The sequence below is a fragment of the Columba livia genome, chromosome 4 (assembly GCF_036013475.1).
Source record: "Columba livia isolate bColLiv1 breed racing homer chromosome 4, bColLiv1.pat.W.v2, whole genome shotgun sequence".
In the NCBI taxonomy this organism is placed as follows: Eukaryota; Metazoa; Chordata; class Aves; order Columbiformes; family Columbidae; genus Columba; species Columba livia.
In genome coordinates, this window is record NC_088605.1 from 48,132,662 (window position 1) to 48,159,352 (window position 26,691).

The following is a 26,691-nucleotide window of genomic DNA, read 5'->3' on the forward strand; positions in this document are numbered from 1 at the left end:
TGACGCAATAGAAAGGAGTCCTCCCTTTGCTCAAGTGCCCCAGTGCTCAGCCTGGCTCCTGGGAGAGGTGGGAAAAGATGAGCTGGCGGGAGAGACTGACTCCAGCTGGGAGGCACTGAGAGAAGAGAGCTAGGTGAGAAGAACTCCATCTCTGCCTAAAGCTGGAAAGATGCATCTGTCATGGAAGCAAGGGAGATTCTGGCTAAAAGACAATTCTGACCAGATCTGTTAAAACACGACTGTATTTGACCACAGTGCAGCCCTCTCAGGCCAGTCCCAGGGCTTTTTCCTGCACCCAGCTGTGCATACATCAAGAAACATGAATTATGATTTATGTGCAGCCAGGTACAACAATGCTGGACTCAATCAGTGCAGCTCACTGCTGTGCCCCTCATTTCAACATCAGCTTTGAATCTCACCACTCCATAGGCGTCTACGCTGTGCAAACAGGCTCCTATCCTGCCGCAGGCCAGTCTGAGCAATGTTAGGATTGGCACAAATGCATACCAAAGGGAAAAAAAATTCATCATGAGCCTATGTTTAGTTATCAAGAACATTCAGAGAGACAAGAGGAAGGTCTGTAAGCTTGTAACTTCCCAACCCACCTTCACAGCCCTGGGAAAAATGTAAGTTTTCTGCCCAAGGGGCATAAATCGAGCAAAAGCTAATGAGAGTTTAGAGGAAAACTTATTTTCTGTGATGCTCAGTAACCTCTCAGAATGGTGGTCACCTGTTGTTTTTGGGTTTTTTTTTGACACTTTCTTGAATTTCAGGGTGTTTGGGTTTTTGTTTGTTTGTTTGTTTTTTGTTTGTTTTTAAGGAAACATCTACAAACTTTATAAAACTCTCCCAAGACAGTAATAATTTCATGATGGTTAGGTGGTTCCTAACCATAATGCAGGATAATAAAAATGTTATTTTATTATAATTAATCCCCCCTGACATGACTCAAACTTTCTGAATACAGAGAGCTTGAAGACTGAGAAAGGGCCTGAGGAACTGGTGGTGGAATCTCTTGTTTCCAGGAGGGCTGTCAAAGCCTTAATGACTGGAAGTCATTACCATCCAAGCAGCCTTTAGTAATTTCTTTGCAGTTACCTAATGGTCTCTCTTTGCAGTGATCCCTAGAGCAAATACACTTATTGCAACAGGTGCAAAATAAAAAGGAAAGCTTCGGTAAAGAAAACAGAACTATCTTCACACTGCCTAACTGCAATCCTCTCAGGCCAGGAGGAAGGCACTGAGCCAAGGTGAGAAAGTGCAATTTATAGATAAGCAGTCAGCCTGGGATGACATTCCTCACAACAGATAGAATTAGATAAATCTTTCGTGTCCACTGACCATGAAACAGGAGGATTTTACAATACAGAAACAGCTCAGAGACAGACAGATGCAAGCAAAGTGACCAGAGCACTGAGTGACAACCCTGTCTTACCATCCCCAGCCTTTTCTTATTAGAATGCCAGCCGACCACTTTGATTAAAAATATACATGTGTGTCATGGGAAGTCACAGCTGAACTCCATCAGCTTCCACCGCAACATGTCGAACACAACGTCCAAATGCACAGCTCTTTCAGCTGAACCGGGAAGCTGCAGCAGCAAACGCTTCTGGCTGAGAACTGGGTGACCTCTGCTCGGCTGATCTTCCTGCTGATTGCCTGCAGGACGTGGGCCCAGGTCCCCTCTGGGGAACCACGCAGGAAGGCGCACCAGCGGACCTCGCAGCTCCGGGTGGTAGAAAACTGCTTGCTTTGCAAAGCTCCCGGAAATAAGGCACACTGCGCCAAACCTCCTCAGCTGAACAATGCACCAGGCGTGTCAGGGGACAGGCTAAGGAAGCTACTGGAGAGGGAACCACTCACTTACTGTAGTAAAAATAAGTCACAGTGCAAAGGCTCTAACTCTTCCCTAGTTGCGAGTAATACAGGTTTAGTGATGGGTGTCTTGTTTTTTGTAAATACAAATAAAAAAACAAAACTATTTCCAAGGCTGGTTTAAATTACTTGATTTAAATTCCTGTGTGTTCTCCCATAAGAGGACACCAATCCTACTGTTTGAAAATGACCTCAAAACTGTCATAGGTGTATGTACCTTATTTCTTACAGGAAAAACTACTGTCTGACCCAGTTGGTACGAGGAAGCCACCAGACTCATGAGATGAAGGGACTTTCTCCTCACAGCAAAAGCAAATACAAAAAAAAAGAACAAGATTACAATATAAAGAATCCTAGCTGAGAGGGCAATGTTGGAGATACAGTCTCGTTTTTTTTCAGCTTTGTTACTCAATTGCCGTGAACTTACTGTAGTCCCTTGCTTGTTTCTCAGGCTGCTGGATGCTGTCCCAGGAAACAGGAAAAGCTAATATACTTGGCTCATGGACTGAAAGAAGAACTTTTGTTTCCATATGCACATTATGGCATTAAAGTGCTGATTTCTACAGCCAACAGCTGTCAGATCTTTGTTTCATTTGTGATCCTTGTTGCTTCCGAGACAAACCTCCACTGCTGTGGCACAGGTCAGGGCATCAGATTCAAAATGTTCTCCATCCCTCAAGGCATAATTTGTCATCAGATAAATCTTGCATAGAGAGGCAAAGATAAGATGGCTAGAGGTAAATAGGAAGGTTAGAATAGTGTAATGGAAAAAGTCTAATCTAAAGGAGTAACCTGTGGAGGGTGGAAGAGAGAGGGCGAATGCTTGGAAAAGTAAACTGAAATCCACCCAGGTGACTTGCCTGGAAAAAAATCTACATAATTGCATATTACTGTGACTGTCATCATATCTTGGCTATAAACAGGGGAGAAGAACCCTGGAAAAGCTGAGACCACACCCTGACTCACCATTCACAGTCACCTACCTTGGAGACACACATTTATCATTTATCACATCTTTCCGGCTGTGTTTTTAGAAAACTGCAAGCTTTTCTTAACAACTCATTAGGTAAGGCAGTTCCCAGTCCCAGCATCTCACAATGCAAGAAAGAAGGGAATTGATTGCATAGGAGGGTGGAGACAAATGTACTCCCAAAGTTAAATGAGTCAGCTTGGAAAAACTAACTCAATGCAATGTAGAGAGAGAAAGTCAGAAACAGCAACAATACCCTACATAAAACAATCCCCTCCGAGGGCTCAGAGCAGGGCCCATCAGAGGCTGCTGCTGAGTGATGCATCAGGCAGCCACCCTCACCGCTTCTCCACCGACCTCAGTGTGTCCAGTCCTTTGCTCCTTTCCTGAGCAGTTTTCTGGAAGAATCCAGGGCTGTCAGAGGGCAGCCCTGCCTGCTGCCTCACTGCAATCCCTTATGTAAACCTGGCAGCAAGGCTCCTGAGTGATAAGGCAAATTATTACTTTGGATAGGGACAGAATGTACTGCAAAGACAGACTTCAAAAACAAAAAAAACCCAAACCTAAACAAAAATAGTCAGCTAAGCAAACACCAGCCCCCCTGCTTGATTTTTTCTGGCAACAACAGGCACCCAAGTTCTTATCACATGCCAGAGGATAATGGTAAGTTTTGGCTTGCCTTGGTTTTAAACTGCAGCTGCTAAAAGGAAAGCCAACAAATAGGGAAAGTGTTTATAGTAAGCACAAACTTCTCAGTGTACAAATACAAGTGTTTTCATACCTCGAAAATTAACAGGGAGAACATGCAGTGTCATTAAGAGGGTGCAGCAGGGTATATTAACCCACCCCTTACTTTAGGGAGGCTACTACAGCTTGTCATCCCTTTATTTGCAGGACATAGGCCAGATATGAGGATCTTTGTGAACAAAAGGTTGATATAAACAAACCTTCTGTTTGAGAACATGCACATGTTAGAAAGCCAGCACGGGGTATCTGTGCTGGCAAATCTCATTGCAGTTGTGACTGCAGCCACAAACAGGAATTTATGATCTTTGGCACACAAAGACATGGCTAGAAAGTACTGGAGAAGGCAGCTTGCTTACTGAATGGCTGCTGTGGTTGCTCTAAGCTTTGGCTCTCAGGAACTGCACAATGTTTTTCACAAAGATTGACTGCCATGCAGGCACCCATTCCCCAGCACCCGATTACTACTAGCAAGAAAGGGTACCCAGTTGCACTCCTTTGACTGGTATTTCCACCTAGGGAACACACACAGAGCCTAACAGCACTGCAAACAACAGGGTGCCCCCTTCCTCTGAGGGATGCTCCTTAAAAACAGCACCAGGACTGCAAAGAGATGCAGCTCCAGCAAGTGCTAGAACAGCCATATACACCAAAGCCTATTTCTCAGGTAAAAGATCCAGGATGGTGACAACAAACAATCTGCAGATAGGATGCACCTCTGAGCCAGCATCAGGAAGGACATTTCTGCTCACCATAACAATCCCCTGCCTCACATTCTAGCTGCAGGAAGCATTTTCCCTCCTGCCTGAAGGCTATCCCTTTTCTTTGATCATATATAAAGTTTATCACAAAAGGCTAAGATCATTGCTTCCAAGAGGCCCTCCTACCTTTTTATTCACTTAAATTTTAATATATCCTATCCCTGAAGCAAAATCCATCTGAATCTGTTATTAGAAGCACTTAAGTTTTAGCACCCCTAGGCACACCCAAAATGACTCCAGTTCCTAGTGCAGTTATGTCTGCCCCTTCTGAACCAGAGTTTTGAGCAGACTTTTCCCTTCTAGACAGTAAAAAGAAAGAGGGACCCAAACAGGGACTCCGAGGTTCACAGCCCACCCTCACCCCCTCTCACTGAGGGTCTGCTAAGGCCCCAGGAGGCCCCGTTCCCTCCTGCCTATACCCTTGTCCCAAAGCTGCTGCCTCCCCTGGCTCCTGAGCTCTGCAGTGTGTTTTGTGGCTCTCAACCAGGTAAAGTATGTACGTGGCTCCCAGGGTCCAGAAATTTGGCTGCCCTGCTCTGAAGCTCTGCACAGGAGCTCTTGCAAAAATTACATAAGCCTCACAGAATATGCAACAAGCTGCATACTGCCTGCAGACTTTCATCCTTTCAGAGGACCAGTGTCTTTTTCCCCTTCCTTTCTTTCTCCACTGTTTTGGGATTTACCCGAAGACTGCATTAATTACAGGTATGTTTTTCTGCTACTGCATAATCAGCAGTTTGCCCTTGGCATGCAGTTATCATAATAGGGCAATTTTCAAGAGAACACGTACATTATGTGCTAGTGGGGATTACAGGTACATATAGTTAATCCACCTTCTTTGGTCAGAAAAAATAACATATCAACTTTACAAATAGCATTTGCTTAAAATAACAGTTGTGAACAGAAGGTGATACAGATTTTATGCTCTGCATTATGTTTTGACTACAACTGATACTTCACGTATTTCAAATGACAGCAGCACCTTCAAAAAATTCCTGTGATGAGGAATATCATACCTGCGATAAGGCATAACATGTCTTTCAATATTTAAAAAAACTAGTAAGCTATTTTAGAAGACATAGTCACAACCGTAGCTGCTAATTAATAAGCAGATCTTCATTTTAAGCTCAACTGTATGAAGACACATACTGAGAGGTATTTTAAATAGGATCCAAAATTACTAACCAACCAGAAGCCTCTCACCTCCTCTTCAAAGACCTCTGTTCTAGTGTCAAATGAAACACTGAAAAATTAAGGACTACAGTCCTTGCTAGGAGAGGCCTTAACAAGCTCACCATGTGTGGTTATTTCTTCACTGTAACACTTGTGAGCATGCTAAAGGTGGAGTTCTACATTTACCGGTCTGTGTAACCCCTCATGCTCTTCTATTCTACTCATATCATTGTATCTGAGCATGGAAAGGGAAAAAAACACAGGTGTTTTCATGAAACAGCAAATGATTATCACTACCAAGAACAACCTTTATTCTTTTCTAACAAAGATCATATGCTAGCTGAGCAGATACAGTCATTTCACTGATATCTGATAATTACACATAATTAATGATAACATTTATTTAAGAACTGTTAGTACCCGGTGACACAACCCACCTAACAAGAATAGCAGCATGTTTGCACAGCACTTTATAGTCTAGCTCAGATGCCAGAATTCTTCTGCTGAAAAAGGTGAAAACTCTTAATGTAGCCTTGCACTGAGATAATATCAGGTAATACCCCTCTGTGAGCTTAGGCTACACGAGTGACACAAGGCTGTCAAAAGCATGTTTAAAACCACTCCTGATATATGAGAGCACTACATTAGTGCACAAACAGCTGTCCCCCAAGTATGTTAGGTCTGCTAGAGACCTTTCTCCCCTCTTCCTCTTAGGGGTGGTCTAGGGCCTCCTCTCCAACCTGTCTTGCCCAGCAACTTGCCACCTGGAAACTGCATAGAAAACAGCAAGCACTACCTACTCCTCCTTCAGCAGCAGCAGTAGATCACTGCCAAAAAAGCACTGGAAGCTAACAGCAGTACAGATACACAATCCAATTAGGTAAATATGTACAGAAGTGTGATACAGGACAGAAAACTAGGGCATTCTTAAACAAAATGCGATTACAAGCAAATTCATTTCTACAGTTTATTAATTCCTCAGATAAAATCAGAGATGCAGAAGGCATCTTTCATCTCAAGGCCTGGGCATGAAGATTAGGCATCTGCCTAATTACAAATACCTCTTATTTGGTGCTTAATGTTCTGTGCCAGTAGTGGTCCAACTGTCCCATATTTCCACAATACTCTTCTAAGGAATTACACATGGACAGGAAAATATTAATTCCTACAGCAAATAATTACAAATTTTGGGGAATGTTCTCCTAAAAGAATCACAATTTTTTGGGGTACATTTTTTGGGTGACTTTCCCAAACATGAGACTTGGCAGTCCTTTGTCTCAACTCTCAAATGCTTGATCTCTCTTTACACCTTGCAACATGCAGCAGAGTATGGGGCAGGGACACACTCTGTGCCAAGCTCCAGCACGCCAATGCAAGAGGCCCTAAATTCTGACCCAGTCCCAACTGCTTGGCCCTGTCCAGCTGGTAGAACCATACTGTCTTCTCACTTTTGCCAGCTGACCTGCTTCAATAGTTGTTTCCTAACTCAGCTCAGTCAAAATGAGCTGAATTAATGGAGATGTGTAAATGAACCTGATGTCTTCTGAGTGCAGGAGTTTTGAAGGCAGGCTTTGGGACAGTAAACCACACAGTTGACATGGCTAGAAACTAAAGAGCATGTGTGCCTGCAAGGGCTAGAAACCAGATTTGACATTGATGCTTCACTTCACTATGATTCAAAATCTGGTGTTAGTGCATAATTTGCTAACTCATCTCATAAACTGAGTGCTGTCTGTCTGTCTGCCGGCAATAGCGCTGAGAATAGCACCCATCTCATGGTCTCCTGCTTCCATGGTGAAGTCACTCGGTTACGTGTCTGGCAGCACTGCCTCTGCTTTGTGTTCTGCATTGGAATGCAGAGATCCTGTGGTGTTGTGTTTCATGACATGTAAATAGCACTATTTCCCGCATTAGCCAACTCCATATTTCAGTAGCATACAGCAATTTCCCACAATAACCTGAGTCCTTAATTTTCTGCACTAGACACGAAAAGAAAGGGAATGACAGATTCAGCGAAAAGATACTGGTTCAATTGTGATGTTCAGGAAAGGACTTAACAAAAAAACAAACTGACCATTACCTTTTCACCTCATTGACAAAGTGCCAGCAATCAAAACTCGAGAGGCTCTTTTAGATAGATACTCTTACAGATGCTCTAGACACACAGATTCTTATAGATAAATTCAGATAGATACTCTTATAGATATGATTTTATTCTTTGTCTTGTCTGAACAACACGAGTACTATCATCATTCCCGTGAGAAAGATAAGATTTCAAAAGGCCCTTCCTTTTTGGATTGAGAATGGGAATAAAGTCAGCCATCTGTTAAGATTTAAACTGAGCAGATCAAATATGCTTAATTACTCACAGGAGGTATCTACATTTTGGTTGCATCTTGTGCTTAGTGTCATTTCTAGTGCCTGATCTTAGACTGGTTCTGTCCCTCTGCACTCTTTGACCAAGCAAGGCCACCTTCATATGCCTGAAAATGTATATTTGAAAGGCAAACTAAAGCACGTAGCTGGTTTTGTAAGGAACCTGTTGGAATGTGAGGCTTCAACAGGGTTATGCACATTAATCTGCCTTACACCCCAGCATGCTGACTTTGTAAGCACTGATGGAAAAAAAATGTGTCCAAAATGCTCAGTGCTGGAGGTACAAAACAAACCAAGAAACAAACATAAAGACAAAAAAGAAGCACTAACCTGGAGAAAAATGCATCACTGTTTATGAAGGAGATTTCATCTGTTAGATCCATCTCCTTCCAACATGAACCACCATCTGTTAATCGGAGGCTGACCTGAGGTATTCCATCTGATAGGCCTGGTTGTGGCACTAGGCACATTTGGCTGGATCCTTCCATCGTGGACTTTGTCATCTACAGAAGCAAAGAGAGAGAAAAATGAAATGTGAAAAGAAGAAAGGGCAGAGTTTTCAGATAATCTATGACAGAAAGACATTCCTTATCAGCGTACAAGCAGCAAAGTATATGACAAAGTGTAAAACAGTAATATAAAATACATATAAATCAAACATTCTGCTTGATAAAGACTATTTAAAGAAAAATAGAGGTGTGTCTATTGAAAGAACAGGGCCAAGAGTGAAATTAAAAAGGAAGTAAAATAAAATAAACAGAAAGTTATTTTCTGTATCACAGAAGATAGACTGAAAAACTTCCTGTTGAATTTGCTTCTTGACACAACTGGAGAAACAGATGGTAAAAGCAATGATACACCTCTTCTTAACCCCCTGCTCTTCATTTTTAACAGCAATTAATGTCAACACATGCCCTGGAAGGAAATTTCTCAGGCCGTGAACATTCTGGTTTGGCATTCTTTGCCAAGGCAGCCAGGACACAGAGTTGGAAGCTAGGCTCCTGAAATCCAAGACAATACTTCCAAGCATCACTGAAACCATCTACAGAATGGCCAGGGCTCTTGCTCTGACCCTTCAGCAGAAGTGCACAGAAAGTAAGAAGAGGCAGTGCTGTGTCAGACAGGTGTCCCGTATCAGTGGTGGACAGCAGATGCTTAGGGGAAAAGGAGAGCGAGTTCAGAGGTCTGGCTCTAACGAATGCACTGCCTCAGTTTCTGGCAGTCTGTGGTTTAGAGCTTCTTTTGACTCTGAGGTTGCACTTGCTTCACTGTGTTTAACAGCAAATATTCGTGATTACATTCAGTTTGCTCTTGTGTTCACTTCCTATCTTTAGTCTTTGCAAGATCCTACAGCTAGGAGTTTCACAACATTGTTACATATTGATTAAAATCGGAAAAAAAAGTACTTATTTTTTATATAGGGTGACAAATAATATTTCTCCTTTTGTATTATGAGAATTCTGCAGAGGGATCTGGATAAACTGGAAAAATGGGCTGATTCCAATGGGATGAAGTTCAACAAGGCCAAGTGCCAGGTCTTGCACTTTGGCCACAACAACCCCCTGCAGCGCTACAGGCTGGGCACAGAGTGGCTGGAGAGCAGTCAGACAGAAAGGGACCTGGGGGTACTAATTGACAGGAAGCTCAACATGAGCCAACAGTGTGCCCAGGTGGCCAAGAAGGCCAACGGTATCCTGTCCTGTATCAAAAATAGCGTGGTCAGCAGGACAAGGGAAGTGATCCTTCCCCTGTACTCTGCATTGGTGAGGCCACACCTGGAGTATTGTGTTCAGTTCTGGGCCCCTCAGTCCAGGAAGGATATTGAAGTGCTGAGCGGGTCCAGAGAAGAGCAACACGACTGGTGAAGGGACTTGAGCACAAGACCTGTGGGGAGAGGCTGAGGGAGCTGGGGTTGTTCCACTTAAATTTGAGAAAAAACTTCTCAGTAAGGGTGACAGAGCACTGGAACAGGCTGCCCAGGGAGGTTGTGGAGTCTCCTTCTCTGGAGACATTCAAAACCCGCCTGGACATGTTCATGTGCGACCTCACCTAGGTGTTCCTGCTCCAGCAGGGGGATTGGACTAGATGATCTTTTGAGGTCCCTTCCAATCCCAAACATACTGTGATACTGTGATGCTGTTTAGTCTGGAGAAGAGGAGGCTTAGAGGTGACCTCATCACTCTCTATAACTACCTGAAGAAAAGTTATAGCCAGGTGGGGATTGGTCTCTTCTCCCAGGCAGTTAGCAATAGGACAAGGGAGCATGGGCTTAAACTCTGCCAGGGGAAATTTAGGCTGGATATTAGAAAGAAATTCTTTACAGAGAGAGTGGTCAGACATTGGAATGGCCTGCCCAGGGAGGTGGTGGACTCGCCGTCCCTGGAGGTTTTTAAACTAAGACTGGACATGGCACTTAGTGCCATGATCTAGTAAGTGGACTGGAGTTGGACCAAGGGTTGGACTTGATGATGTCTGAGGTCTTTTCCAACCCAGCTGATTCTGTGAATTTGCAAATAACTGTTCCTCACCCACCTTCCCAATACCACTCTTGACTACTCCAGCAGTAGTCTCTGATCAGACAGAAAAATCCCAGTTTAGATAGTCTCTTATTTTACAGAAGTCACTCTGATGCGTTTGATCCATGTTGCTGCTTTTCTCTACACCTTTTCAGCTTCTACTAACTAGATTTAGTCATGTTTTCCTATCAAAATCCAACTTTTTATTTGCTTTCACAGTTGCTTACTGAGCTGATAGCTTTGTGAGGTTTCTGCAGTATCGAGATCTCTTTTCTGAAAACAATAGCTAATTTGGAGCTCATCAGTACACACATTTACATAATTTGTAGGTTTTTGTGGACAGCAGTTAGCACATAGTGACAGAAATTCAACTAATCATTTTTTCACCTAATACATTAATAATTAGGAGTCTTCTCTAAGTCCCTGTGGCCAGCTTTTAGGTTTTCCTACCTTGAATTATTTTTTATTATCAGCACATTCAGTCTCTTTCTGGGTTATTATTGAAGAGGTTGAATAGCACAGATTCTAACAAAGATCTTTGAGGGACTTCACTCTCTCCACTGATAAACCGACCATTTATTTTTATTGCTTTCTAATTATTAATCCATAAAAAGTCTTTCCATCTAATCACAAGACATTATCCATTTGTTTATTAATTCTGCTTCCTGCTATAGTTTCTACAAATTGGCTTGATAGTAAGTCAGACTTCCTGAATCACTCCTGAACCCTTTTCATCCCTGGCATACCCCACAATTTTTTTGTAAAATTCTTGGGTTCACCTCTATTTTGGAATGCTTTGTTTTGCTCACAGTTGTTTTCAAATGCTTTGTGTGTGTTGAAAAGTTTCATGGGAGAGAAAGCTGCTTCTTACTGAGGTGTGAAGAAAATAAACTGAAAAGTATAATATTACATATATCAGAGGCAAAGGAAAACCAGACAGATACGTTGAGAGAGCTTCCCAGACCGCACGCTCCTGGTGAGATGCTGCCTTTGCTGATGTCGATGTGATTTTGCGTGGAGTCAGGATCCCGCCTTCGGACCAGCACTGGCTTCCAGCAACACCCTGTCAGCCCGTCACCTGCAGCGGTCACTGATTGTTGACACCATGGGAACGGGGCGCATAGCTCTCAGCCGTCACAAAATGACAGCGGTGCTGTGATTTAAAAGGGGAGGACCACGTCTGTGGGGAGGAGGGGAAGCAGGCGGCCACAAATTGGTGGTGTTACAGGAGTGAAACACGATGGGAGGCGTCAAGGCCTGGGATCTGAAGGCACCAACTCACTGTATTCTGCTGGAATGGTTGTTAAGCCTTTCTTCTGCACTGAAATCTTGCAGTCACTCATCTAGCTTTTAGTAGCTGGAGGTGAGTGTTGTCTGTTGTGCCTGCACAAGGACCTCTCTCACTGTGGCTGCCTGATGCTACTTCACCACTACCACTACTAGAGCTGACACCATGCACACCACAAAAGCTCTCCACCAGAGTAACAAGAAACGGTGACCTTACATATGCACAAACTTCTAAACTGAACCAGTTCCTACACTGTCCTATTAGTACATATGGCTGTAAGCAAAATGGGCAACCTCTATGATGTGCCACATATGACAGCAGTGATCAAAGCCTGGGAAGAAGCAGGAAGCCAGCCTCTGCACCCCACGATACTGTGTGCATCCTAATTTTAAGAACAACTAACAAAGCTAAATAATTTTGCTACCAGGTACTGCATTTGTAGAACCTGCCTTACCCAACAAGAAGCACTAGGTAACGGGCAACATCTGAACAGCATGTATCAGATTCCCTCTGTGCAAATTGTTAATGAATTTCACACTGATTTACAGAAGGTCCTTATACTGAGGAAAACCATTACAAAACCTATTTACTATTCTGATGCTCTAAAAGGAAAAAAAAAAAAAAAGTTTTGGTACAGTCTTCAATTCTTATGTTTTTCTGGCAGTAAAAGATCACTCGGATGCAGGCACTTTCAACACAAAACTTGCCAGTCACATACAAGCAATGCAGGAAAACTGTTTGAAAGATCAGATTCAAATTCAGGTTTACCACTGCATTTTTAGGACACTTTTAATCATTATGAAGGGGAAGGAACCAGGGCTCTGTATCCTTTGTTCAAGACGATCTGTAAGCTAGTATTTTTATAGCTTTGGAATACCATATCACAGCATTGTAGTTACTTCTTTTGCAATATTCCCTAAAAGTAATGGTAAATTATATCTGAATTAAACTTATAATTATATTTTTTTTTCTGTGCAAAACTGCTTTCAGTTGCATCAGTATAAAAACACATGTAGAAAACAGTATCCCTTGAACTCATCAATATTAAAAGTTAAATAAACTTTTCCATTTAAGTAATGTCTTTAATTCTTATTAACAATAGGAAGGAACAGTGTTCACTATCTCATTCTACAGTTTTTAGTGACCTTGTGAAAAAGCCACCTGAACAACTTCAGTAACAGCAGCACTTACCTGGAGTGCCACTGAGATGAAGACATGCGTAAGGGCAGACGAAGACTTCTGTATATTGAATTACTTGTAAAGCAGACTAAAGAACTATGGACAGAAGCATTTTACATGTTTTTTGGGTGGTGGAGCTCTCAAGAGGATTTTTTGGGGCATATTTCTTTGTTCATACACACGTTTCACACAATGAAGTTTGAGAGAACAGGACCTTACAAGTGAGAACAATACCTGGCAAAACAGCAGTGCTCTAAGTTATTAATTATCAAGATGATACTTGAAGACAAGAGAAACCAAACCAAACCAGAACACTTTATAAAGGATATTCTAATTTTCTCCAACGCATCCGCTTTTGTTATCAGCCTAAGGTGCAACCTTACTCCTGGGGGGATGTAGAGGATAGCCAGCAAAACTCCTGGGAGGGCTGTTAACAAAGGCACACAAGAAATCTGTAAGAAGTTCAAGCATCAGTTTCAAAGGAAACAAAAAAAAAGCCCCTATGGAAACCTGTTGCATGTTGTAACAGCTTTCTATATGCTGGATCTCGTCACACTCCATACCCAGTATTGTAGGAGGTTTGTAGTTACCTGTGCAGCACACCTTTGTTTATATTTTGCCTCCAGAGCAGGCAATCCACCAATGATAAAGAAAGATTCAAGTGAGGTTTATAAAGGTCGTGAGTGGAAGAACCCCCCTATTCTCCAGGTAAGAACCACCCTTAAATACAAGACAGTTGTTTTCAGCTTATTATGTTCTTAAAAATATTAACAAATATAAAAGAAAGCCACTGCCAATTCATTGAAATACCATCTTGTACAGTGGGTACTTTGCTTCTCTCCAGAAGACTTTTGGAAACAGTCCCACACTTTGTGTTCTAGCTCACAGCCCTTCACATTTGGTTTATGATGGATTTAGTTGTGTTTTTTTTCCCTTCATATTTAACACCATTTCATCAAGCAAACGTTAACCTGACTGCACTGCTTATCTCTTTGATCACTGTTACAAAGTCTAGTTGAAGGCAATTAACCAGCCATAACAAATTGGATGATGGGGCAGAGTTTGCAAATCAAGTTCATCAGCAAGTTTGCTGATGACACACAACTGGGAGGAGCAACTGACATGCCACGGGGTCATGCTGCCATTGAAAGGGACCTCAACAGGCTGGAGAAATGGGCTGACAAGAACCTCACGCAGTTCAACAAGGGGAAGTGCAAACCCCTGCATCTGGGGAGATGCTGGGCAACAAACACCTGGAAAGCAGCTTGGCAGAGAAGGACCCGGGAGTCTCGGTGGGTACCCAGTTGACCACGAGCCACCAATGTGTCCTTGCCACAAAGAAGGCCAATGGTGTCCTGTGCTGCATTATGAAGAGTGTTGCCAGCAGGCTGAGGGAGGTGACCTCCTCTGCTCAGCATTGGGGAGGCCACACCTGAAGTGCTGGGACCAGTTCTGGGCTCCCCAGTGTTGTACAAGAGAGACACAGACATACTGGAGAGGGTCCAAGGAAAGGCCATGAAGATGCTGAAGGGACTGGAACATCTCTCCTCTCAGGAAAGGCTGCAAGAGCTGGGACTGTACAGCCTGGGAAAAGAAGACTCAGGAGGGATCTTATCAATGTGTACAAATACCTGAAGGGACGGTGCAAAGAGGATGGAGCCAGGCTCTTTTCAGTGGTGCCTGCTGGCAAGACAAGAGGGGATAAGCACACACTGAAACACAGGAGGTTCCCTCTGAACGTCAAGAAACACTTTTTCCCCTCTGAAGGTGGCTGAGCACTGACACAAGCTGCCCAGGGAGGTTTTGGAGTATCCATAAATGAAGATATTCAAAAGCTGTCTGGCTACGGTCTGTGCAACTCACTTTAAGTGACCCTGCTTGGGCAGGGAGGTCAAACAGGATGACCCTCATAGGTCCCTTCAACCTCTACTACTCTGTGATTTTGTAATTTCCCCTCTGACATTCTCATCTATCCAGCAAACGAACTAAATATATTAATGGCTTCATACTGAGCTGCCTAATGTAGTGCGGCACACGTCAAAGGAGAATTTTGTTCCGGACGAAATCTAACCCGATATGGTCTTCCAAAGAGAAATCTATAAATCTTTGTAAATACATACAAATCTCACTTTGGAAGATGACATCACTAAATTCAAGGACAACCCAAAAGAATAGAGATGTTTTGATTGAAGAGCATATAATCTGAAACTTGTCTCCTGAAAGTTTATTTTTTTCTAGTGAAATGTAACCTCAATCTGCATAGGAAAAGATCAGACTTAGCCTGAACCAGGTATGCTGTGGGCTGTTATATTGTAGTTACAGGCTGTGGCTGCTGAAAGCATGGGCTATGCCAAAGTCTGCTAATCTCTAATTTAAAATACATCTTCATTCTCAGCTAAATACAAGTAAAATAGTATCAGATGCTACTGAGGATCAAAGGGACCATCCCAATAAAGGATAATTGAAACACCAAGGAGCAGACAACTAGGAGGAATTATTACACCATACATCCTGCATCTGGCTTTGCAACTTTGCTGTCTCAGAAAGTTCAGGTGCAAGGAGCTGCATTTGCAGTTTTAACAGAGACTAGACAGTTTTATGACCAGTATAAACATATGTCATGATGGGTGCTGAAGAAAGTGCAAGAAAACCTTTCCCCTAGAGGCACAAGCTGACCAGTCAAGGTGGCATCATCCCACACATACCACCACCAAGGCTGTTCATAACTCACTAGGTGCATCATAGGGATGTTTCATGTTCCTGTGAGTTGTCAGAAGTTCCTGGTTCAAAGATCAAAGATAAATATGCCATATATTCTAAGGATCTGATGTGGTATAATGACTTTTTCTTTGTTATTGAAAAAGAAGGACTGCCCCACACAAAGATGAGTCTGGAGAGCTCTGTGCATATGCATCAACATGGAGTAAAGACACAGATCCTTAGCACAGGTCATATTGCTTTTCCAAGTACCTCACTCATCTTCTCAAGGAGTAAAAAGATCTTCCATATTCCATTATAAGTGTGAACATGTAAATAATTAGGGCAATTCATACCCATTCGAGTAATTAATTATGAAGTCTAACTGCAAAACTTCTGGAAGAAGCTAGCTGTGAGCTTATATTTAAATGTCATAATTGAAAGGATGATAAAGATCTTTCCATAAGGTTATAATAAAAACCCAGGAGGTATTTAACACAGATACAGTGTATTCTTTTATTTAAAACTGCATAGTACTGTTCCAGATGAGAAACCTCACTCGATAACTTCCTTAATAAACAAATGGTACTCTCAGAGTTGTCCACCAAAACAAAAAGGTTCACGTTACCTTCTGAAGGCCTTAATGTTTTGTAAGCTGAAAGAGCCCTAGGCTGACAAGTTGTGTAAATCAATATAAATATTCTACAGAATAGAAAAAAGGACCTTTCTTTGCAAAAACCTAGCCATGGCTGAGCAATGCACGGAAATTGAGAATGTTGTGTTCCTTCTCACTCTAATATCAATTTGCCTGGCTATCAGCACAAGCCTTACATGTCAATCTATCCACTCATCAGCTCTGCTTCATGAACGACCAAGAAATGGAGACCATTAGCCAGATGTACCTTCCTGCCTGACAGCTAACTAACCTGATTCAATCAGTTCAGTCCAGTCAAATAACCAGGGAATGAGCCACCTGCTGAAGTTGCTCAGGCTTGGTATTTGGCCACTGATACCTCTTGAAACAAATATATTACGTTCACTCCACTTAAAACACCAAATATTTCAATGGGATTTCTAATCACATGTACACGGAGCTGAAAGCTCTTTAACAGGGTTACTCAACGGTAATGACAATGACAATGAATTGCATCAGGTCTTGCTTGGAGATGCAGACTTTTGCTGGAGGATTTAGGTCATCCTAAATTGTCCCAGAGAATCAGATGGAAATTCCTGCTGAAACAGCAAAGCCCTTCAAGTCATTCAGTGAACAGACCAAGTATTTATGCTGTACTTGCATTGTTCTCCAAAGCTTCACAGTGCAGTCAGCTCTCGCACAACCACCAGCTTCACCACCATTTCATTGCAGTCAGAGACTTCTGGGATGAATCTGGATAGCAGCTGTGAGGACCACATATCTTCCAAGCCCAAAGGGCTTTCAAAGGCAAGGATAATTCCACAGTGAGATTTTTCAGTTACATTTCTCTCACACTTCTTACATTATTCTTTCACTTTCTATTCCTATGTTCCAAAGAGGGTCTGATTCATTACGTTACTGGCCATGACATAGAATTTCTGTGTGTGCGGAAGCAAGTGCCAAAGTCACAGTTTGAATGCTATGTGTACTACGCTAGTTGGGACAAAGATATCAGACAGGAACAACATAATCTAAACATACCTGAGCTACGCTGGCATTTTTTTCCATAACAGTAGAGCTTTAGGCAAGGGAAGAGCTACAGAGGTCATCTATCTGGACTTCTGAAAGGCCTTTGACATTGTCCCCCACAACATCCTAGGGGGCTTGTAAGAAGGATGGGGGCAGACTTTTTAGCAGCATCTGTTGTGATAGGACCAGGGGTAATCGTTTTAAACCAAAAATAGTGTAGATTCAGGCTAGATGTAAGGAAGAAATCTTTTATAATGAGGGTGGTGAAACACCGGCCCAGGTTGCCCAGAGAGGTGGTGGATGCCCCATCCCTGGAGACATCCCAGGTCAGGCTGGACAGGGCTCTGAGCAACCTGATCTGGGTGAAGATGTCTCTGCTCATGGCAGAGGGTTGGATTGGATGAGCTTGGAACATCTCTTCCAAACAAAACTATTCTATGATATTAAATCCTTAAGCCCGGACTGAACTTAAAGCAAGCAAAGAGTCATCTTTACTAAGACTTCTGTAAGTGTTAAAAATGGGCTTGTGCTGAAATACATGCTGAAACATAGATTCAACTTAGAAAGTAATAAAATGTAAAAAAGGCATTAAAAGCCACCACAATTTGTCACTTCACCTACCACCTACAATATTGCTTTTAAAACCACATAGACATATTAGAGCTAACAAGTTCTTCTCAAAGGAAAAAGGCCTCATCATCCTAAATTACTGACACTGGGAGACAAAGATCAAGAACTCTATAATTCTTACCAGGTTTAGCAGGGAGTCAGCACAGATAACACAAGCAGTAATGCATACTTGCAAAATCCAGTTACCAGCTCTCTGCTGTATTCAGAACCAAGCCCCAAATCCTTCCTTGATTAACTGCCACACTGAAATCATAAAGTCACGATGAATGGAGTCATCCTTACAATCTGTGCAGCTGTCACTGCCAAATTTGGATTTCTCTTACTCTATTTGTATTTTTAGGCATTAGATCACTAAAACACCTCCTCTCTACTCCGCCCTACTCAGATATCAGAGTTATAAATTTTAAGCCATCCTAAAACGTGTGAAGCTTTGAAGTTCAACGAAGTTATGATGGTTTAATACAAATTCCTGTCTTAATGAAGACAATACCCTTTGGATTCAAAGGGATGAGTATTATCTTTTAAATCATATCTCCACAGCCTCCATATTCGACACTACAAACAATGTAACTGCTTAAATGCTTAAAAGTAAACACACACTTAGAAATTTTGTCACCACTGCAGGATTCCTGAGGTAGGGAGCTAGCAAATGCTCTCAGGAAGCCTACAAAATTCAAGCACAGCTATGTAGATAGCACATTCCTAGCTCCAGGGTTAGTTCACTTGTCACTGGCTGTGAATCCCATAATTTTGCCTCAGCATATTTTCTCAAAGGTAAAGTCATGTCTCTGTTACAGGCCTATCAAAGCCCCTGGACTTCAAATTGTACAGGAATTACTTGTGTCAGGCTTAGGACCATTGCCTAGTTTGTAACTGCAGTACTGAATTTTGTCAGTCTTCAGTGAAGTTTTAAATCAATGCAAGTTCAATACTAATGGTGTTGCAGATATCCAAATCACAACTCACTGCCTCTAACTGCACCAGATCCAGAGAGCTAATCTAAATGAAGGGCTGTAGACACTTATTTTACTTCTTAAAATTAATAGACTAGATTATGAATATAGACTGAGATTCACTGAGATGGTAACAGTTTTCCCCAGTTATGTCTCCACCTAATCAAACTCCTTAAAACTTTAGAAATGCTGCCAACAGAAAAGCCTGAAGAAAAAGAAATCTGTACAATATGGCTGATTCTGGTCTATGGCCACATGAAGCCACTCCAAGAGACTGCACTTGTGGTTTATCAGAGCTGTCTCGGTGGATGTATTCGAGCTTGCTACTCACTGCCCTTTGTATCAGGAAATGAAAAGGAGATGCATAGAGGAATCAGTTCCAGCTAACCTCATCTTCAAACAAGTCTACAGAAATGGGGCATCTCAGAATCTGTATACTTCAGCTACATAATTCAAACCCCTGCACTAAATTTACAGCATCAGGGAACACAACCGTAGTGTGTATCCTGTGGACCACATGCTGTTACCCAGCCTCCAGCTGCATTAACTGGAAAATGTGTGGTTAAATTTACATTCTTACCAGACTCACTTCTCAAACACAAAGTCAAACCAGCCTACTCGGTGAATCCCTTAATATAGAAAGGCAGAGGAAGGGAGAAGCCCTATGCATAAGTACGCTGTGTCTTCGTTTCCCAGTGTTTACCCAGTACTACCTGTGTTTTTGTACTTATTTATTTAGGTGGTCTTTATCTCAGTTTGAACTGACTGTATATCACTAAGAAGGCTAGACTTAATGACAAGTATAAGCTCCCTAAAAGACTTAATACTGACTTTATTATTTCCGCATTAGCTCTATTCCCTAAGACATCATATGGCTTACTGAATCATTTTGCCACCAGTGAAAAAGGCCTTTTACTGCAAATAGATTGCTGCATGATACTTAGGAAAAAATAAAACTAATGCAAAATACTTTGATAGCAAAGTGGCCATTTATTATGACCTGGGACAACACTCGCATTATTGATACTTAAAGAAAACAAAATTTGGCCGTTTCCTCTATACAACTGGCAGTTCCAAATACCAAAGCTGTTACGTGCTTTACCAAAACCAACTGACACCCTGGTGTTCAAGAAACATCTGGATGAACAGTGAAAAAGTAAGGCTGGAAACACTTCCATTAGGGTAGAATCAGTGAACAAATTCCAAATTCTCCCTGAAGGCTAAACATAAAAACTGCACACTCCAGAAAGAGGTAATTTGAACCCACTATCCTGTCCTAAAAACATTCAAATTCAAGAAATCAACCCAGTAGTAAGATTATGTTAAAACCTGTGATTCTCCATGGTACACAACAGGAGGTTGTTGGAGAGAACCAGCAGTAGCTTTTCTGCAGGAGGTCAGCTGAGGTTACCTGCGGGAACCCCTTCAGCCTCCTACCCTGTACAGCTCTACAGGCAGCTTTGTCAAAATCCTGCAAGTGTGCAGCACGCACGGGACAGAGGCCAAAACGCAACAAGAGGTATGGGCCTCAAGCCAGAAGACACAATAAGGTCCCAATGATCGCTGACTGCTGGGTGGCATCTGCTTGCAGAAGGAAACCTGGCACAAGCAATGTTCTGAATTCGGCTCCATACAGATAGGAAGGAGTGGGATTGATGTAGATCTTGCAAGTCAGGGGTCTGTGGGTACAGCAAATAGCAGCCTGCAGCCAAGTGCACAGCCAGTTCACTGCAAAACGAAATGTTTAAGTCTCTGATTCTGCAACTGCACCTGTTGAGGATTCCCTGATGGACTAACAAAGGAATAAAAAAAGCTCAAAAGCAAAACAAGCATGCATGCCTTCACATCAGGGAGATATACTAGCTAGTTTGGAAGCAATATACAGGAAAAGTTACATAGTAATAAAAACACCTCCTCCTTCTTGAGGTAATACCAAATTCCTTATGTGCATGTTTTCTGGGAAAATATGTAATCATCTTCTCTTGCACTCCTTCCTAGAGATTTCCATCAGCTAACAGTTTGGCACATACTGTCTTTGTGTCACAGATGGTATTAATCCACTGAGAAAAACTCTTAACCTTTGGTATTTTTTTTCAGTTTCCCCTTTTAAATGTATGTAATTACTTTGGCACACCAACTGCTAGTAACCTAAATCTGCCCCATATATAAGGCTGGTTTCACACACCAGCAAAGTCACTCACAAATTCATTTTTGAACTCCAAGGACCTCAGACTCCCATTTCTCAAGTCTAGTGTCTATACTCCCAAGCAACACACTAACATATCAGGCTGGCTGTGTTTTCTCTTTTGCTCTGGAATAGAGTCAATGCACATGTGAACATCACCATCAGGTACAAAGCAGCCTCATAGGTTAAACCAGTCAGTGGACTGCAAATGGTATTTACCTTTTTTTTTCCCTCGCAGTTCTTTTCCACATATGGAGACTGGAAAGACTGATCTACCAGTGCTTGGCCACGGCAAGTAACTGAGTGTTTTTTATGGCCTTTGTTCCATACTGTTGGCTATCCTCCGGCTTCAGTATTTTTAGTCAGTATCAAGCACAGCAGAAACGCCGATATCAGGCATCCTGCCACCTCCAATTACCAAGTGAAGCTTTGGTAACAAGTCCCAAGGTTGCTTTCATAAACAGATGCCTTGCACCAACCAGGAATTCTGTCACAGGCTCTGACAAAGGCAACTGGACATTATGAGAATCAAGAATCAGCTTAATCCTCTTTTGGGCATGCTTAGGTAGGGACAGCACTACAGGTCATGCAATTACTGCTGAATAGTTGGACTGTACCAGCTTCTTGTGTGGACACATCTAGTCCATAGTCAGAGTAGCTGTAGGCAGCAGCAATGCTTGAGAAACATAAAAATCAATTCTTGGTCGCTGTCCTGAACGTAGAGTCAGAGTATCCCTATAGACAGCAAGGATAACATAAGTATTTGTGTCCAAATCTCAGAGTTCTCACCTGACTATGGAAATACTGCTCCTCTGGAAGTAACTTCTGTCTTTTATTCATTTGGTTTCTTTGGACTCTCCTAGCTTGAACAGAAGATGTACCAAGCATAAGAACATATATGGCCAAGTGATCACAATCAGAGGAGAGATGTAGGAACAAACTTAGAAGGCTGAGTACGGTGATGATTTCTGTTTTCGGTTTCCCAGAGGGCAGACTTTTCTGCTCATGTCTGTACCCAGCTGCCCATTCAGAACAACAGTGAGAGCAATAAAAACTATGGTAGGTTACGATAGTTACAATGGGCATAATTTGATATTTCGATATCTTCTTAAAAACAATATGCCACCTCCAGTGAAGGAATCTTAAAGCAAATGCTATGCTGTTAAAAGGCAAATGTTAATGAGACCATCAAAACCCAAGGAATAGAGGTAAGACAGTACGGCACCCATCACATTCCTCCATTCTTCCTGTTAGCTGTTTGAGGTGTAAACAAGTAAGTGTTTGCCAAAGGACTTCTGTGTTACAAAAGTGTGAACCTGTGCCAAAATTCAGAGCTGCTCCACTGAAGTCCATGTAAGTAGGTTGCGAAGTCTCAAACAAGCTGCTGAGAAACCTGCCTTTCTCCATGTATGGTTCTCCTCCTGTTCACAGCGTGACAGTGAATTACACAGTAATGAAAGAATTTGCTGCCTACAAGACACTGTTGGCACTGGCCTGAACTGTACTATATCCCATAAAGCGCAGACAGATCCTTCAAGGAAAATAAATTAGTTTTACCTCTGTATGTTTCTGCCCTGCAATACCACATGGCCAATTCATTAACAAAGGAACCCAAAGAACTGAAATGACGACCGCAAAGGTTCACTGCACCCACCCTTCAATCTCTTCCTTCTCAGCAATAAGAAATGCTGTTTACAAAATCTGCAAAAAAGCAGGTTCAGGCCCTAGGGGTTTTGAAGACAGAGGGAGCAGCACTTTGAAGCACACCAATGAACTGGTACTACACGTGTTCGAGGTCAACTAGTACGTTTTTTTATGGCCCTCTGAATCAACACTAGGTAATACAGATAAGCTGAGACGCTACTGGAAACTCCACTAGACCACGTAATAATACAGACAAAAGGAGTAAGAAACTTCCTGTTCTTGCAGAATTCTCCTCTGAACTAGAAAAAGAATTGGAAAATACATTCTGTACTGTAACAGGATCTTTAAGGTGATCTCATAGACCTTTTCCATCTCCTATTTTCATGCCACTGTATCTTCATTATGAGCATACCTCTAATTTTAAGTATGAGTCATTGCAGACAAATAGTTCAAGTGAGTCATACAGGTGTGTTAGACCAGATTCTTCTGTCACTTGCTAGCAAAAGTTAGAAATTAACATTCCTGCAGTCAGCGTGGGACCAGGCTTGCCGCTGACTGAACACTATTAAGATGAGCATTCAGCAGTCAGCAATTGCAAGAATCACGCTGTAAAATAATTGCTTTCATTACATTGAATAGAGATGAAAAACGAGAACGCAAGTGTGTGAGCTAAAAGCAGAAAACCCTTTGATAGCACACTATTAACTGCTTCATCATGGGTTCTGTAACAGCACACGTAGATCGATGTTTTTCACTATAAAAACACATTTAGTTTACACAAAATAATGCTTCCAAGGGAACATGGCATCTTTGTGCTGAGAACACAGCAAGCAGCTCCAGTTAAGAACCTATTAAAGATTAACCTCTGCAAGCCTGCTCAATACAGACTGTGGCAAGAGATCTTACGTACACCGGGCAGAGTGCATACAAGTATATTTTTGCAGTTCTCTATAAAACACATTTAAAGTTTTACAGTATATTTTAACACTTGCAAATCCCCTGTCCCCTCCCTATCATCCTCCAATTCACACTGTTTTTTACAAGGCAATCATGAGCACAGGGTCATACCACTCCTCTTACAAACTGGCTGTTTTCTCTAACTTCATGGCGTATCTTTACGTTAATTAAGACAAGGGGAAGAACTCTCCACCATTAAAACAAAAGATGCAGGGTGAAAGACAAAAGCTACTAGAAGGTACCAGGCAGGCCTAACAGTCACAAAGGCTACTTGGAAGACTTAAAACAAACAAAGCAAAACCAGAACCTCAAACACAGTTCAAGCTGAGAATCTGCTGTTGTCACTGTTTTATTCTTATATATTAGCTCCTAAAGGACTGGCAGTCTGTTTTAAGTTACCTTTTAAAATCCAGCAAGTAGAAAGAACATGTGCTCATTTCCAATTATATGTCACACTTAAGTAACTAAGCATATTTTTTGAATGTATTTTTGTTTTTTAAACATCATGTGAACTTGCAGCTCAAAAAAATTTAGATTTTTTTTTGCTAATGTTATACTGGTTCCCAACACTACTAGCAGAGAATAAATAATTGCACATCTTCAGAAATCCAACCCTGGCTCTCAGAACACTCTCTAGTATTTGGATTCAAACAATAAACATAAGTTGTAATTTTCAAATGTGAGCATTTGAAGTCAGGCACCTGCATTCCACATGGAGTACTAAAACCATCTAAATTTAGTCAAGTCACATTTGCAAAGAATTAAAGAGCAGATGTCTGTCTGTGTTTCTGATAAGAAAGATTACATAATTACACCAACTTTTGTACTTGCATAAAATACCAATTTATTATGTAATTACCTATATACATTTCTGTGTATCTCTGAATTACTGAAGCTTGAGAATTCTTTGAGATTTCTATTTATTATTTTTAAGTGCTGCCTGTGAAATTTGTGAACCTATGAGATGAAATCTGTTGTGCTTTAAAGCCTAATTTCCTTTAAATCCAATGACATGGCTACTATACAGCTGGGATAAACCAACTTGGAGCCATAAAACAACTAGCATGCATCCCATGCAGAAGTACTGCCTAAGCATCACTCTTCCAAACCATTATGGACTTCCAGAGAATGTTGCGAGGTGTAAAACATTCTAGTAATTGCATACTTTCCATTCTCGTATGAAGAAAAATCATCTCAGTACAGCATACTGGACGCAAAACAAGCTCAAGCTTTGCTTTGCACAACTGTTTGTGCTCAAAGATCAGTGTAACTTAACTGTTCCCACCCGAAAAACTACCCAAGTCCTGCTTACTGTGAATAACTGCCAGCAACCACTTCTCCATGCTACACTCCCCAAAAAAAGACAATCCCACCTGGAAAAACTGCCACCGCACCTATCAAATCTAGATGATGCAGCGTTGTCACTCCAAGACCTGCCCAAACTAGAGAACCTGCTTGTCATGTCATCAGGCACCACTATCATGCCTCACTACTAAGGGTAATTTCCTACTATCAGGAGTATTTGGGACAAAGCAAACAGCCAGCAACTGTACAGGATGCTGTCAAAACCCAAGCTGTGAACTAAGTTTCTTTAATGATTTCTAAGAAAGAATTGAGAAGATCACAGGGAAAGCCAGAGACTTTTCATTTAATTTCCTAACTTCCATGGTCAACACTTACTGGCAAATGGTCCAGTCAGAAGTATGTCAGCATAAACCAAAGCTCCTAGCTACCTCTTCTGTGAATGTAGCAAATTTAGAGACTTTCAGATCTTCCTTATCTTCACAATAATAACTTCCACTGGCCTGTTCTAAATAAACCATGAACTGTTATTTTCCATGAGATACATTACCATCATACCAAAACTCTTAAATACTCTACATTGCTCAACCAGGTCAACAAGTCTGTAAGCTCCCTCAGGCATGCCTGAGACCATCTTTTAGCTCTGAGTTAACATAGCAATCCTTCCTGACCCTAAAATAAGATTCTTCAGTAAGACTTTGCTACAAACAGTAATAATTATCAAAAACAACTACAGAACACAGCTGACTCCTCCATACTCCCCCAAAACAGAAAAGAATTCACTTCATTCAAATCCCAGCCCATAATTTTTACAGCTAGATTGAATGAATCATACTGGCCCAAGGAAAGGTTCTGTTCCTTCCAAAGGTTATTGTATTGGTAAAGAAATTTTTCTCTCTCTGGCAGATTCTTTGCAAGCCATACAAAGATGCAGATTTTACAGGGCATGAGACTCCACCTCCATAAAAGCTTTAAACAAATTAGCTATGGAGACCTCCCTAATTGAGAAAGATGAGAACATCCCTAGAATACTCTTTGACCTATTCATTCCTTAAGAGAATACTCCTTCCACCTCAAGAAACAGTGACACTAACAAAGACAGGTGGTTGAGTACTCCAGCTCTGAGCTTCCTCTCGCATGAATGAAAAAACACAATAGGTCAATGGCATTATTAAAGAAGCAACTAAATCACAGGCAGGGTATAAGTTACTTAGCAATGCTGCTTACTCAGTTACTCTTCCTGCACTTATTTCTCTTTGTGTTTATCTCTTTGGACAGATAGATCAACTCAGATTATTGGTGGAAGGTAAGCGTTCACTTACATATTTATTTTCAATTACAAATGTGAATTAATTTTAGGGAGACGACTAACATCAGCAGAAGAGACTGAGAAAGACCCTGGCACAAAAAGTCCTCAGCTCCCACATTCTGAGCAGTTAGCACTACTGGCTCTACATGAGAACCTTGGCAAATTTTTTGTAAATTTCAATGGAATACGAAAATATGCGGTACAGTAGTTCAGTTTTAGTGATTCATTATACCTTTTCTTCAAACAGAAAAAGCTGGCCTGGTTCCTTTACCCATTGCCATTACTAAGTAAGAGGGATTCATACAGCAAACTTGCATCTTGTGCTGTTATCTGGCTGGGATGCAAAGTTCAAATTGAATAAAATACTAACCTTGCTTATATCCTTTTCAACAAATTGTTGAATGGGCATAAAAACTGTTAAGCTTCAGCCTGAGTCAACTGGAGACCCAGAGAAATTGAACTGCACAGT

General features: G+C 41.7%; 1 protein-coding gene across 25 annotated transcripts in view; it reads right to left on the reverse strand.

Annotated features, from left to right (window-relative positions):
- FAM13A (family with sequence similarity 13 member A) overlaps positions 1–26,691 on the reverse strand; it is a 163,762-nt gene that overhangs the window by 68,231 nt on the left and 68,840 nt on the right. For all 25 annotated transcript variants that reach the window (XM_065061512.1, XM_065061522.1, XM_065061523.1 and 22 more), the window contains one exon: positions 8,230–8,402. In XM_065061512.1, the coding sequence (XP_064917584.1) occupies positions 8,230–8,402 (173 nt within the window). The remainder of the gene's footprint in view (positions 1–8,229; positions 8,403–26,691) is intronic.